This window comes from Papilio machaon, chromosome 11 (genome assembly GCF_912999745.1).
Source record: "Papilio machaon chromosome 11, ilPapMach1.1, whole genome shotgun sequence".
Classification (NCBI taxonomy): domain Eukaryota; kingdom Metazoa; phylum Arthropoda; class Insecta; order Lepidoptera; family Papilionidae; genus Papilio; species Papilio machaon.
This window is the reverse complement of record NC_059996.1, coordinates 608,948-622,511: the sequence shown is the minus strand read 5'-3', so window position 1 is coordinate 622,511 and position 13,564 is coordinate 608,948. Positions and strand designations below refer to the sequence as shown.

Here is a 13,564-nt window from a genome sequence, read left to right as displayed (position 1 = left end):
GATTTTTTTTTTCATATACACTATTATATTTCGCTAAAAATTGTGAAAAATTCATTATGTACATTAAAGGAAACAGATAGATACTTACTTTTATATTAAAACAAAACTACCGTACCGTTAAATTGACCATAAGTTGATTAGGTCCGCAACACTACTAAGAATTGTTAACAGAGAAAGTTATTTTATATAATATACTTATTTATCAAACACTGCATAATTATTGTAAAATACTATTAAAATACAGAGATCTTACAACAGTTTTTATCCAATTTTTGTTTCAAAATCAATAAAACATCTTGAGCTCCTTTTTTTATATGGCAACAATTACGCAAAAATGCTATTTTTGATGGAACTTTGATTTTCCTTCCCGCTTCCCGCCGGCTGTTGACGGTTTGGTTTTGGCACGTGCAATTTTTTCCTTGCAATAAATAATACAGCGCTTCTCACCTTTTGGTTGGTTTGTCACTGATGCTGACTGTTGGAAAATATTATTTAGGTAAGTGAATTATTATTAAGTAAACAACATCTATATTGCGATATCTCTGCACGTGTTGTATAATGTACACTGAACAACAAAACATCCATTTGCATTTGCAAGACAATGTAGTTACGATATGGTCCCTGTTAAATAATCGATTTTTTATTAAAAGATTTTTATTTGTGTATAGCTGGCGCTCGCGAAAGTTTGATCTGTATTTTCTTTTGATAGGCGTCAATTGTTATTGTTTATCTACAGATCGCTAGCAGTTTGTTAAAATGCCGCCATCCCCCGTTCGATACAGAGTGCCTTGGAAAGTTAATAAGCGCTCCTCTGAACCCGATAGATGGCTAGATGAAATGGGTTTTTTTCGAAAACATACAGCTAGGGATTCCAGCTGTCTGTTCAGAACAGTGTCTGAAAATATTTATAACACTCAGCGTTATTTTCACAAAGTGCGCATTGATTGTGTTCAGTTCATGTCTGCTAAAAGACACCTCTTTGAAGGGGTAGGTTTTAATGCACTGTTTATTTTCATTCGTTTTTTTATATTACTTTATTAATTTTTAGTTTGTTACATAAATTTTCATTTTTATTTCATAGTCCTTGAATTGTTCATTTGAAAATTATCTTAAAGAGATGTCAAATCCGTCTGAATGGGGTGGTCTTATTGAAATATCTGCAATGAGCCACCTGTATAGGTAAGAATGTTGTTTTGACATCAATTAAATGTTTTATATAAAGAATCAAAAGCTTAATTTGTCTTTAAATGAATGTTTTCAGACGTGATTTTGTTATTTTTGAAGCCAACAAAGGCCCTCAAACAAAAATTTGCAATGGTTACGGCAATACTATTTATTTATTTTATTCCCCCGATACAAAGCATTTTGATGCTGTGTATACGAAAGAATTCATTAACACATCATCATTTTGTCAATGTAAGTGACAATTTATTTACATTTAAAATTTTGCAATAACTTTACTGTACTTGATTTTTATTCATTATGATTTTATATGATTTCCTTTTATAAATCTTTATTTTTATCACTTATAGCACTGGTTTATGAGATTCTTTATGATGGTGTTTACAAAATTAAAGACCTCCCTTATGCTGTTGACAAAATGCTTCATGACAAAATTCCATCAAATCATATTGAGTACTTTATGTCTGAAAATGTAGAACGTAGAAAGAAACAAAAGGATAGAGCTAAAATTTTCATAGAGACTATTAGCGATGATGATAAAGACAAAAATAATAATGCGGTTGCATTGAAATGCAAGCATCATACTGAAGATATTGAAAGAGGCAGCCTTTTGAAAGAATCGCTGAGTATTTTTGTGTTCAACCGTAGTCTTATTCAGCTTGAAAATGTTTGTATAAATTGTTTGAATGTGAACAGTGCTAAAGACTTGCTCGATAATGGGATCACACCATTCCCGTATAAAGTAGCAAAAGCTTTAGATCCTGATATTTATCGTAATATTGAATTTGATGTCTGGAGTGAACTAAGAAGAGGTAATTTATTAATTATACAAAAAGAAATCTTTATTTGGTATAGGAAAAAATTGTTTTCGTTAAAAATGGTTAATAACGCATAGTTTAGCTTAGGTGAAATTACTATATAACCTAATAATAATTTTAATTTCTTCGTTATTGTTATATTCTATAAGGTCTATACATTTTACAGAGTTTCGTTATGGAGCTAGATATTCTGATGGTACCACATTACAAGTAGGTGTAAAATGTCTTTGCAAGCTGCAAACAGATCAGTCAGTTCCGTACCACTGTCATATACAAGAGATGAGCCCTGATGGTGGGCCGTGTCTTGTATTCATTGAAGAGTTGGGGGAGAAACGTGTAGTGAGCTATGATCAGTTGGAACCCTTACCTATCGAGGAGATACGTCCTTGGGCACCACCTTACCGTTTCTCACGTACCAGCTCACAGTTCTTGTCTCTCAGCCAAATGTTACAACAAATAGGTGCGATTTGTTTGTTTGTTTTCGTTTAATATATTTATTTTAATGGAATGGATAGTACAAAGACTGTGTTGTATGCAATAGGTAATATAACTAGAAAACAAGGGATTAAAGGACGGAATAAGAAAGGAGATGATATGAAGAGTACGGAGAAAAATCCAATGAAGAATAACGAAAAGATTGAACCTCAACCTCCGTATATTAACCAAACCGTTGATTATTCAGCCTATCACCACATGGATTTCTTTAATTTCGAACCTATGCCTGTTAGTTTTATTTTCGTACATATTTTAGTTGCATCTAAACAAGGCACTTGACTCTTCCCGTTGATCTCTTATAGTAAAAACTTGTTAAAACTGTCACATTTTGAATTCAATAATTTTTAAATTCTTGAGAACTACTTAGGAACCTAAGTTGTTGAGAACTTAGGTTTTTGAGAACTACTTAGGAACCTAAGTTGTTGAGAACATAGGTTTTTGAGAACTACTTAGGAACCTAAGTTGTTGAGAACTTAATTTTTTTTAAGTTATATACTAAAAGATTAAGAACAAGATATTAATATGAAATTATATGAAGTCAAGTGTAATGTTTAGATATAAGTAGAAAGCCATATCGTAGCTAGATTGCAAATTTGTGTAAAAAGCAAAATGATGTTGACAAAAAAAAAATATCCGAACAGTTTAATTTATTTTTTATGTTGGTTTCCAGCAAACATATATAATAGTGTCATCTCACTTGTTCTTTTTAAAAATGATGAATAAACTATATTTTCTTGTACATTGTATTTGTAGTAGGAACTTTAGTATGTATTTTGTAATGTAATTTGTAGATAAGCTTTTAGAAAGTAGTTAGTTTTTTTTTAGGTTTGGTTTATATTTTCTAGGAACATCAAAATATGAATGTATGGATGTATTTCATGTCCATTGTTGGTTGTCACAAGTGTAAAAATATGTATTACTTCTGGTCTATATATAGTTTTTATATTTTTTTTATAGATTATTATAGAATATAATTTAATATAATGATATATAATTTTGTGTGTTTTCTAAGTCTTCCAGAGAAATATAATTTCATTAAGTTTTTTCTACATATACCCTCTAATAAATTTATACATTTAGATAAAATAAAAAAAAGTTTTCAGTAAAATTAAAAAAACAAGCCACGTAGAAGCCATGTTTATTTTTTTATTATTTGATTTTTAATTTATTTAATAGCTGAAAGATGAGCTTTTAATAATTGTTAGCATGTGTAATGTGTGTTGTGTGTACAAGTGTACATTTGTGTAACTATGTGTAATGTCGCCAGGTTGAAGTAGAAGCACTGCCCCTAATGGTGGACTGTCGGCCGGCAGCGGGCGCTCCGCCCCACGAGATGCACGCCGCGCAACCTCACAACGGAGCCCCACATGATAATCATCAAGTGGGTAGACAATTTTTTATTTACTTTCTTATTTTCTCGAAAAGTACTTTCTTTAGTTATTTTAAGGGACCATGTTCTAGAAGTGAAGCAGGGTTAATTGCCGACTTAATTGCAAGAGTGAAGTCTTGTGAATTGATTCATAATCTCCAAAAAATGTATTATAAAATGTATTAAATGATATTTTATGCCCGAATCCAGAAATTAACAACTCTCTCATGTCCATAGTTCCAACTTGTAGTCTGAATTCGTAGTTATTTTGTCCAATAACTGTGTATAAACAATTTTTATAAAAGAAGTCATAAAATAAACAATTTACACACAACATTACACATTTGTTAAGGGTGCAAGCAGCGGTGCAGGAGACATGGCAGGTCCGGCTGGAGCCTCGCCTGCAGCGCGCGCCTCCACACCCGCGCCTGCGCCTGCGCAGCCCGCACACAGCGCACTGCCTGCCTACACCGGTCAGTGCCACACTCTTACTATACATGTATCGTCATCATCAGCTCGGAGCCTACCCCAAGTTAGGGGTGACTAGGTCATAGTCAACCATGCTGACCAAGTGTGGGTTGACTTCACTGCAACCTGCACATATCTGAGAAGAAATTCAAAGATAGAATTTCTTCTCAGATATGTGCAGGTTGCTCACGATGTTTTCCTTCATTAAATTATTCAAACTTTCGTGAGACATTATCACTAACTTATATAGAAACGGCTAAAACACTCACGTATATATATCCGGTGTCGTCACCGACTAGTTTCGAGCCCTTCAGGGGCCCTTCATCAGGGTGAGTGGGATTGGTATTATTTCGCGGACGCGGCCCGTCGCTCACTGTTAGAACTTTCCTAGTTTTCCTTCATTGTTAGAACGTCGGATAAATGTACATATGTAAATCTAAAAACACTGGTACATTGCGGGATTTGAACCCTGGACCTGCAGATTGCAAATCAAGTGCTTAACCCATGAGTCACCGCTATACATGTATAGTCTCCTTCAAATATCTTGACACCTCTGCTACAATTAAAATTGTTTTCTGCAACAACTAGCTAGATATTAAATACAGTCAAGAAGACTGAATCTGAAGACTTATACCAAATGCATAATTTATTCCGGTTTAGGGTTTTTTTTGTATGATAACGACCACACAAAATCAGTAAGTGGTTAATAAGTTTGGTAAAGCAAAGAAAGAAATTTGAAAAGGCAATTCTTTTGGTTGTATAAGTTCAAAGCTTAGTTAAGTATTTACTTAGCTATAATGTCTTATATTTATAGGTGGTATGAACCAGTGCGGGTCTGTACCATGTCCAATGGGTGGACCTCCGCTGCCACCGATGCCGGGTATGCCATTCGTGTCTGGTGTGCCAGGTGTTGGTGGTTACTGTCCGCCGTACTGCAAGCAGCTGATGTGGTACACGCCCCAGGGACATGTGCCACCTCCACCTCCTCCCGGTGTCAACCTTAACGCCGGTCGCAGCATCCAACCCAACGGATCTGATCTGCCAATGAACGGTACCGAATATGGTAACAATACTTTGATCACTCACGAGCCCAAAAATATTGGGATCCAAGAATTCTCTCAAAATGTAACTTAAGTTCGGATTGTCATTTCAAAGTTGTCACATCTATATATATAAAAGAAAGTTGTGTTAGTTACACCATTTATAACTCAAGAACGGCTGAATCGATTTGATTGAAAATTGGTGGGCAGGTAGCTTAGAACCAGGAAACGGACATAGGATAATTTTTACCCCGTTTTCTATTTTTTTATTCCGCGCGGACGGAGTCGCGGGTAAAAGCTAGTATGACATAAAATAACATGACAATTAGTAATTAATTGGTAATTGTTTCAGATATGGTGACGCTGCGTTACTATTTTAACTTGGGTGTTGAGTGTATGTGGGCAGCGTATGGTTGTCCACCTCAGCTTCCTCATCATCCAAGACAATACTCCGCTCGAGATCTAGCACAAGTATGTTAAGTAAAGTTTACTAAAACATTAGGCAAAACTGCATTTTAATAGGTTGAACTGTTTCTGAGATTATCACACACAAACACACAGACAACACGACAAATATACAAAATAATCTTTGTTTTTAATTGTAGTAGTTGTTCTTGTGGATTGTTTTTTTTTTAAATATATTTTTTGTATTATTGTTTTAGGATATGCAGCAAGTGTCTATACACGATCGTCAGGTTATGAACCAATCTGGTGAAGGTAACCACAAGTACAAGAGTCCACCCAACGATAAAGCCCAACTCAACAACCAGGGGAAAGGTAACGGACAGCGACCACTCCTCGGACCCAGGTAAGAAAAAAAAATACTTGAGAGGTGTCAAGGGACACCCGGGTGGAACGAAGTTCCTATGAATTTTCGTTATATATTGTCACGTCGTTTCCATGGTGATATAGCAAAAAGTGTCGTGACAACTTTTCGTAAGAATTTTTTCCGTCTAGCCCCCTTTCACAACGCGCGATAAGGAACTTCGTTTCAAAAACTTTGATTTATTTGAAAGACAAGTCAAAAGTGTTGATTTTAATTATTAATTTAGCTAATAATTATATATTTATCTAGGTTCAAACGCGGTGGTAATCACCAGGACGGTGGTAACCAGAATAACAATCATAACCAGAACAAGGGTCACAATAACATGCCCAATAAAGGATCCAATAATCGGTAAATATAAAACCTCAATCATTTTAATGAAGACAACATGAATTTATCAACAAAAACTAAAGCTATTGTTATTACAGACGTAACTCTCACAATGAGCGGGGCGGAGCACCTCAGGTGTACGGTGTAGTGGGTGCTGGGGGGGCGGAGGGCGAGTGTGTGCTGGAGCAGCCGCTGCTGAGTGTGCCATACTGCCAATACCCGCCGCCACTGTATCCACTACCCTACTACCCCATGGAGGACCCAGGTATAGTGACACTCACAATGTTGTACTGTGACACACTTGTCTCTGAGAGCAAAATTGACACTAAAGATAGAACTAATTGTGATAACAGCATTCATACCTGGCTAGATAATGGACTAGTTCAGTGTTTCCCATAGCGGGCGATAACGCCCCCTTGGGGGGCGTTTGAAACCTAGGAGGGGGCGATAAGTGGCCCAAAAATGGAGGGCATTGAAATTAATAAAAGTAATGAAATTGTGGTTTTTAAGTTTTAGGGTTGAATAAAAATTAGGGGCGCTCTGAAATATAATTGATTTTCAAAGGGGGCGGTGAAAGAAATAAGTTTGACAACCATTGGACTAGTTTTATAAAATTATAATTGAATATTTCCTACGGAATATTGTAGTAATTATTTGTTTAATTTTCCAGCGATGATGGGCATGATGGGTGGCATGGGGTACGTGGGATACGACGAGGGTCTGGAGTACGGACCCCCCGTGCAGCATTACTACGCCGCGCCGCACTACCCGCCCCCCGCCGCGCTGCCCCCCGCTGCGGCCGCGCCCCCCGCCCCCCTGCCGCACCACCTCGCGCAGCATGCACCCCACGCTCACCCCCCGCACCCCCCACCGCCTCACCACCAGCATCACGCTGAACACAAGTAGACTGACACCAACCACGACCACGGCAATGTTTAAACGGTATCCAAACGATTACTGCAACTTTAAAATTATATCCAAAGGATTGCTGCAACTTTAAAATGTTATCCAAACGATTGCTGCAACGTCGAAACGATATCCAAACGATTGCTGCAACGTTTAAACGATATCCAAACGACTGTTGCAACGTTGATATAATATCCGAACGTCTGTTTGTTTATGTTTAACCAACTCATAAACACATAAATAGTCAATGTTTGATGTCTCTCTGAATCTTTTATACTTTAAAGCAGTGATTGTCAAACTTATTTCTTTCACCACCCCCTTTGAAAATCAATTACATTTCAGAGCGCCCCTAATTTTTATTCAGCCCTAAAACTTAAAAACCACAATTTCATTAATTTAATTTCAATGCCCCCCATTTTTTGAGCCCCTTATCGCCCCCTCCTAGGTTTCAAACGCCCCCAAGGGGGCGTTATCGCCCACTTTGGGAAACACTGCTTTAAGGATATTGCTATCCTTTTTATTATTACGAAGTATATTTTACTGCATTATTTATGTTTAAATACTTCATTTCAATATTTTCTTAATTTTCTTTATCTTTTTTTTTTCTAAAATTCAGCTAAAAATGTCATTTTATTAACTTTATTTAATACTTTAGTTGACTATTGCTTCTGTTTTCTTTTAATTAACTATGCTACAGTTTTAATTTCTCTTTTTCCATTTCTGCTCACCTTCTTAATGTCGTAGTCGTAATACTCAAATTCTTTTTGTGGTTACTGAGAACAAAACCAAACAATAAAACATAAGTTTTATATTTCAGATTATTTAAAGCTATTTTAAGACATCAAAAAAGCGGTAATTCATGTGTTTGTGTGTTTCAACTTTATTAGTTTCCATTGTTGAAATACTTGTATAAAAACATCTCTAACAGACAGAGATGTAACTCTTTTCTTCAGTTATCTCATAAAAGATGTATCTCTCTTCATATGTTGTTATACAGGTGTATCAACAATGAAAACACTAACGTGTGTGTTTAAATGTCTCGAAATGGCTAACAACGATGCTCATCGAATATGGTATACGATAGCTAGGTTTATGTCATACATGTATAACCTATAGTCTAATCAGGAGCATAAAAGTGAGGCAAAAAGGTATTTGGAGGTCTTTTTTGAGGCAAAAAAGGTATCAGGAGGCCTTTTTTTGGGCAGAAAAGGTCCCCGGAGATCTTTTTTTGGGGCAGAAAAGGTCTTCAGAGGTCTTTTTCTCAAATTTCATTTTCATTTATAAAATTTCCTCAGTATATACACTTACGTTTTGGATTATTTAGTCTTAATTAGATGTCAAACTTGTATTTTAAAGGTTATATATCTATGTAAAATATATACTTTTATATGTTATGTGCGAATTCTTTACAGAGTCAATTAAATGCTTAATATTTTTGAATATAAAAAATTTTTTTTTTACTTTAAGTTACTTTTTTTTATATTTTTATCGTAGGGTGAAAAATCTATGTGTGATGGTTTCTCTGTCTACACCACATTAATAAAGGCTTGAATTTGCACATAACATATTAGTTTGTATGTTTTCTGATTATTTACTAATTGAAAAATTATCAATGTTTAATGAAAGTTAACAAGAAAATTATTTGAACAGAAAAAAAACCTTGATTAGATTTTTTTTTTTGATTCAAGATTCGTTGATAAATTGTGTGTTTTTTTGCATTTCTGTGACTGAAATTAGTAGAAAATGGTATTAACCAATATGATTTTCGTAATTAAATGTTTACTCCCTTTGTATAGAGATATTTGGTGTCAAAAAAAAAAAATGACAAAAGTAAATTTTTTACTATTTACTTTTGTCATAAAATAATATAAGGTTTGATTAATATCTTTGTGTTATGGCATAAAGGTAGTATTAAATGTGGGTAGTTTTTAAAAATGGGTCGAAAGTGATAGCGGACCAAAGTAAAACAGTCCTTCAATAATTACGTAGGTTTTCCCAAATTTAGGAAAAAAAACGCATTTTTTTTGTGCTAAAACTTTCTCAATACATACAAATTTTTAATTTTTGAAAATTCAATTTATTACTAATCCATTTATTTGCTCAAATACTTATTAAACATATCAGAACTTTAAAAAAATATCTATACATGTCTTAAGACAAGTTGAGATGTACACAATATGTTTTACTTAAAAACTCCTTTCATTGTCTTTGAATACTTTCCGCCAAGTTTACATTATTCCAGTCCAGTGATCCAGAAAACAGCACTGGATTATAAATAGATAAATCTGTTCACACATTGAGACACTATGACAGTTTTATTTATCATACATCCAGTTGTAATCCAGTGATAATGACTTTCGTTGTACTGGAATGGTATAAACCGGGCATTACGCAAGTTTCATTGCAATGAAGTTGGGTTAAAATACCATTTGTCGTAATTTTTTTTTGTGTTACAACTTCAATCCCCGCGCTGGTGCTGGTTTGTTTTGGGGTCGACAGGGTCTTTGAGGTATTTTTGTAGATGCCGCGACTTTCCGTCGCGTAGACTTAGGTCGAGCTTACCATTCCTTAATTAAGATGCATTTTGTAAAAAATTTAAGCCAATTTCTTTTTAATTAAGATAGTGTTTTACGTCGCAAATGTATGCAAAATAAACTAACCCACCTGAGATGCTCGGCATTTTGTGAAAAAGTTTATTGGTAAGTTTTCACCGTTGAAACACCTGCAAGAAACATATTGCCATCTTAGGTAGCATTATGTTTTTTGTATGGATGTTTTGGATGGATAAAATTGGTCAAATATAACATATTAGCATTATATGAAAACAAATAACTCACCATTATAACATTGAATTACTTAAAAGTAACTTAATTTCACGATTTTTTTTAAATCATCCTAATATTAAATAAGTCATCAAAGATGACAATAAGTCTCTTAAGTATCGTCTCAAGTTTTTGTAAATAAATTAAAAATAAAAGACTTAAATTTAAATTAAGTCGATTTTCAATTTAAATTTTTTAGTATTCATAGTAAAAGACCGATCTCAAATCTCATAAACATTCATTGAATCTCCACAAAAAAAAAACAACCAGCTTGTTTATGGTAATTATTAAAGTATCCTATATATTTGATCTCATATGAAACAGTTTAATATTTAATTTTGGTGCTTGGGTAGTTTTTTTAGTTTGTAGCGCCGCGTCATCTCCTAGTCTACCTAGCATTTACTAATTTTAGTGTAATACCTGGTTTACTTTATAGAAGCGCACAAAAACAGCGCTGGCATAATTTAAACACTAACTGGCGCCAGTGAACACATACTGTCTATTAGACAAGCGCTACTGGCGTAATGTAAACCGGGTATAAAGCGTATTGAGGGACTGGAAAGGGTCGTATGTATGAGAAAGGATGATCTTGAAAATATTCTAGTTGTCGGTGTAGTTTCCACTGTTGACAAACATGTATTAAAACATGTCATTTTGTTGTCAAGTTTGAGCAGTGGGTTTTCACTGTTGTGTAACGTAGTTTTGTATATCGATGTTGTGAATGTTTATTATATACTAAATGTTTGAGATTTAATCCATTTATCTTAATTAGATTTGTAATGTTTCCTACTTTCCAGTTTTCTTAAGCGCATAACAAAATTTCCTCGAAATATTTTTGGAACGTCTTTATATATTTTGGCTGTGATCGGTGCACAATCTCAAATGGTCGTATGTACACGGACCGCTTCAGTATCGACAGCTTTAAACTCTTGTAGCCGTAATTTAGAGACTGCAAACAGCGGTCCGTGTATGGCGGCTTAAAGTCGGCGGTAGACGTGTGAGTACTTAATTTTTATTTACAAAAGTCCATTAAAAATACATTTATATTATCCCGTTAGATTTTTTGTGGGATTTTTTCAAATTCTTAACTCTGTACTCAGTAACTTGTGTATATTAAATCCGCCCAAGTTTTTTTTGTACGGTTCTATTCTTAACATAAGTAAATGTCTATTTAACTAGACACAAAAGTTTAATTGTTTGTACAGTGAGTTGTTATAAAAATAATTAAAAAAAAAAAACAAAAAAAAAGATATATGTTTAGTGTAATGCCTAATGTAGTTCGGTGTTTCAATGTTAGTTTTAAATTACTAGGGATTAGGAGTTTATGTTAGTCGTTATATATTTACGTAATATAGTGTATACTTTTTATTTTATTTAAGAATACAAATTCTGTTTGTTGGTCGCGAGTCGGGCCGTTGTTTCGTTTCTTTGGAATAGGTTAATATTTTTGTGCCAAGCGAATGAGGATTTTCTCAAATACTCGTTCGGTATCCGTAAGACAAGTTCCGATGTCATTTTCAACTACAATAATATGTGTTGTGATTATATATAAGTTATATTTACTATATGGTTGTATTAAGTTTAAAGGCGTCCGAGTGCGCTTTGACACATTGTATTTTCTTGTCCAAATTATAGTAATTAAAAGTCAACTGATTTTCAATTTGTGTTTTATTTCAACCTACTTCCCACTAAACGTTTAAGAACGCGATGACAGTGTGTTTTTTACATGCAAATGTTCTGATGGATGAATGGATGGATGTTTGTTTAAATCTCCGAAACGGCTCAACAGATGTTATTTCGCATAACGCGGCATAACAATAAGAACATTCTGGAAGAACATATAGGTTACTCGTTTTTTTTTAATCCGCGCGGACGACAGTTAGTTGACACAATTCGGCCGAATAATGAAGTTTAAAATTACCCAAGTTATAAAAACGCACTTTCGTAGGACAAATGAATATGTTTGTTTAAGGCGCTGCGAACTCAAGGTTAAATTATCAAGTATTGTTTCTGTTTTCGATTATTGGTATCGTTATCTGTTCGTATAAAGTATTTTAATTAGGAGAAAAACATGTACAGAGTGCAAACATGTAGACATAGCAATCTATGACTGTACATGTTTTTCTCCTAATGTCACTAAAAAAATTCAAAAATAAACATTTTTTTCGTTTAATAACAAAAATGGCTTTTCCCTGATGCATCCAGCTTGGACTTTTTTTTAAATTCTGACAGTCAATAAGGAATACATTTTTTTTTATTTATTTAAATCGCGAGAATGACCAGTTCGATATGAAACTGCTTTTTTATAATAACGGTCGTGAACGAAACCATATATTATACTAGCTGTCGCCCGCGACTCCGTCCGCGCGCAGTTAATAAGCTTATATGACACGTTCGTAGATTTACCATAGCAGCGCCATCTATTGATTACTTACTCAACCCAGTCTAAAGGTATCGACATCTGTTAGAATCATTTGGAGTTAACAGATAATTGTGACTGTCAAATAATAACAGACAAATAATTAGCAATAAATTAAAATCGCAACTATAATTTGAGATTTAAACTATCCTATCTCTCAAGTTGGATCGAACTGCACATGGTGTGCGAATTTTATTATAATCGGTTAAGTGGTTTAGGAGTCCATTGAGGACAAACATTGTGACACGAGATTTATATATATTAAGATAACCATATATTTAGTCTATTGACTACATGAAAAATTATGAAAATCTTCCACATATCTTATATATAAAATTCTCGTGACACAATGTTTGTTCCCGTACTCCTCCGAAACGGCTTGACCGATTCTCATGAAATTTTGTGAGCATATTGAGTAGGTCTGAGAATCGGCCAACATCTATTTTTGATACCCCTATTAAGTTTTTTTTTAACTGCGCGTAGACGGAGTCGCGGGCGACAGCTAATATTTAAGATAAACTCATTAGGTAGTATGATTTAGTAACTCTTATTGTTTTTTATAGCAACTACTACAAGTGACTCGACATTTTGCCTTTACTGAATGGTGGTGATGATTGTGCAGTTTAACGATAAGATAATGACTCCACGTTTTTTTATAATATATATTTAATATACACCTAGTTGGAATAAACTTAAAGGCATTTTTTCTTTAATTCAATCGATTATTGTAATCACTATTGCACAATATTTAGTAATATACATGTTTATTAAATAATTTGTTAATAATGGTTCCTGCCTTGCGATGGGTCCTAGTAACCTAACTAGGGTCACGCAGCGACCCTAAGTAGGCCTTGGCCTCCGGTAACAAATCTCCACTTTCCTCGATCCC

The 13,564-nt window shown here is 34.3% G+C and overlaps 1 protein-coding gene across 1 annotated transcript; it reads left to right on the top strand.

The window, feature by feature from the left end:
• Positions 1 to 1,117: 1,117 nt before the first annotated feature.
• LOC106709533 (putative bifunctional UDP-N-acetylglucosamine transferase and deubiquitinase ALG13) lies at positions 1,118 to 7,434 on the top strand. The gene is made up of 13 exons (XM_045680073.1): positions 1,118 to 1,179; positions 1,262 to 1,416; positions 1,533 to 1,994; positions 2,167 to 2,460; positions 2,542 to 2,723; positions 3,763 to 3,876; positions 4,217 to 4,337; positions 5,147 to 5,395; positions 5,725 to 5,843; positions 6,035 to 6,180; positions 6,448 to 6,549; positions 6,627 to 6,793; positions 7,199 to 7,434. Exons 1-13 carry the CDS (start codon positions 1,118 to 1,120, stop codon positions 7,432 to 7,434), a joined length of 2,409 nt encoding a protein of 802 aa, XP_045536029.1.
• Positions 7,435 to 13,564: the final 6,130 nt, after the last annotated feature.

Excerpts from the sequence above, each read along its gene's own strand:
- LOC106709533 (XM_045680073.1), top strand. The coding sequence starts at position 1,118 with ATGTCAAATCCGTCTGAATGGGGTGGTCTTATTGAAATATCTGCAATG. Across the intron at positions 1,417-1,532 it reads CACATCATCATTTTGTCAAT|CACTGGTTTATGAGATTCTT; the intron begins GTAAGTGACAAT and ends TATCACTTATAG. Across the intron at positions 5,396-5,724 it reads AATGAACGGTACCGAATATG|ATATGGTGACGCTGCGTTAC; the intron begins GTAACAATACTT and ends TAATTGTTTCAG.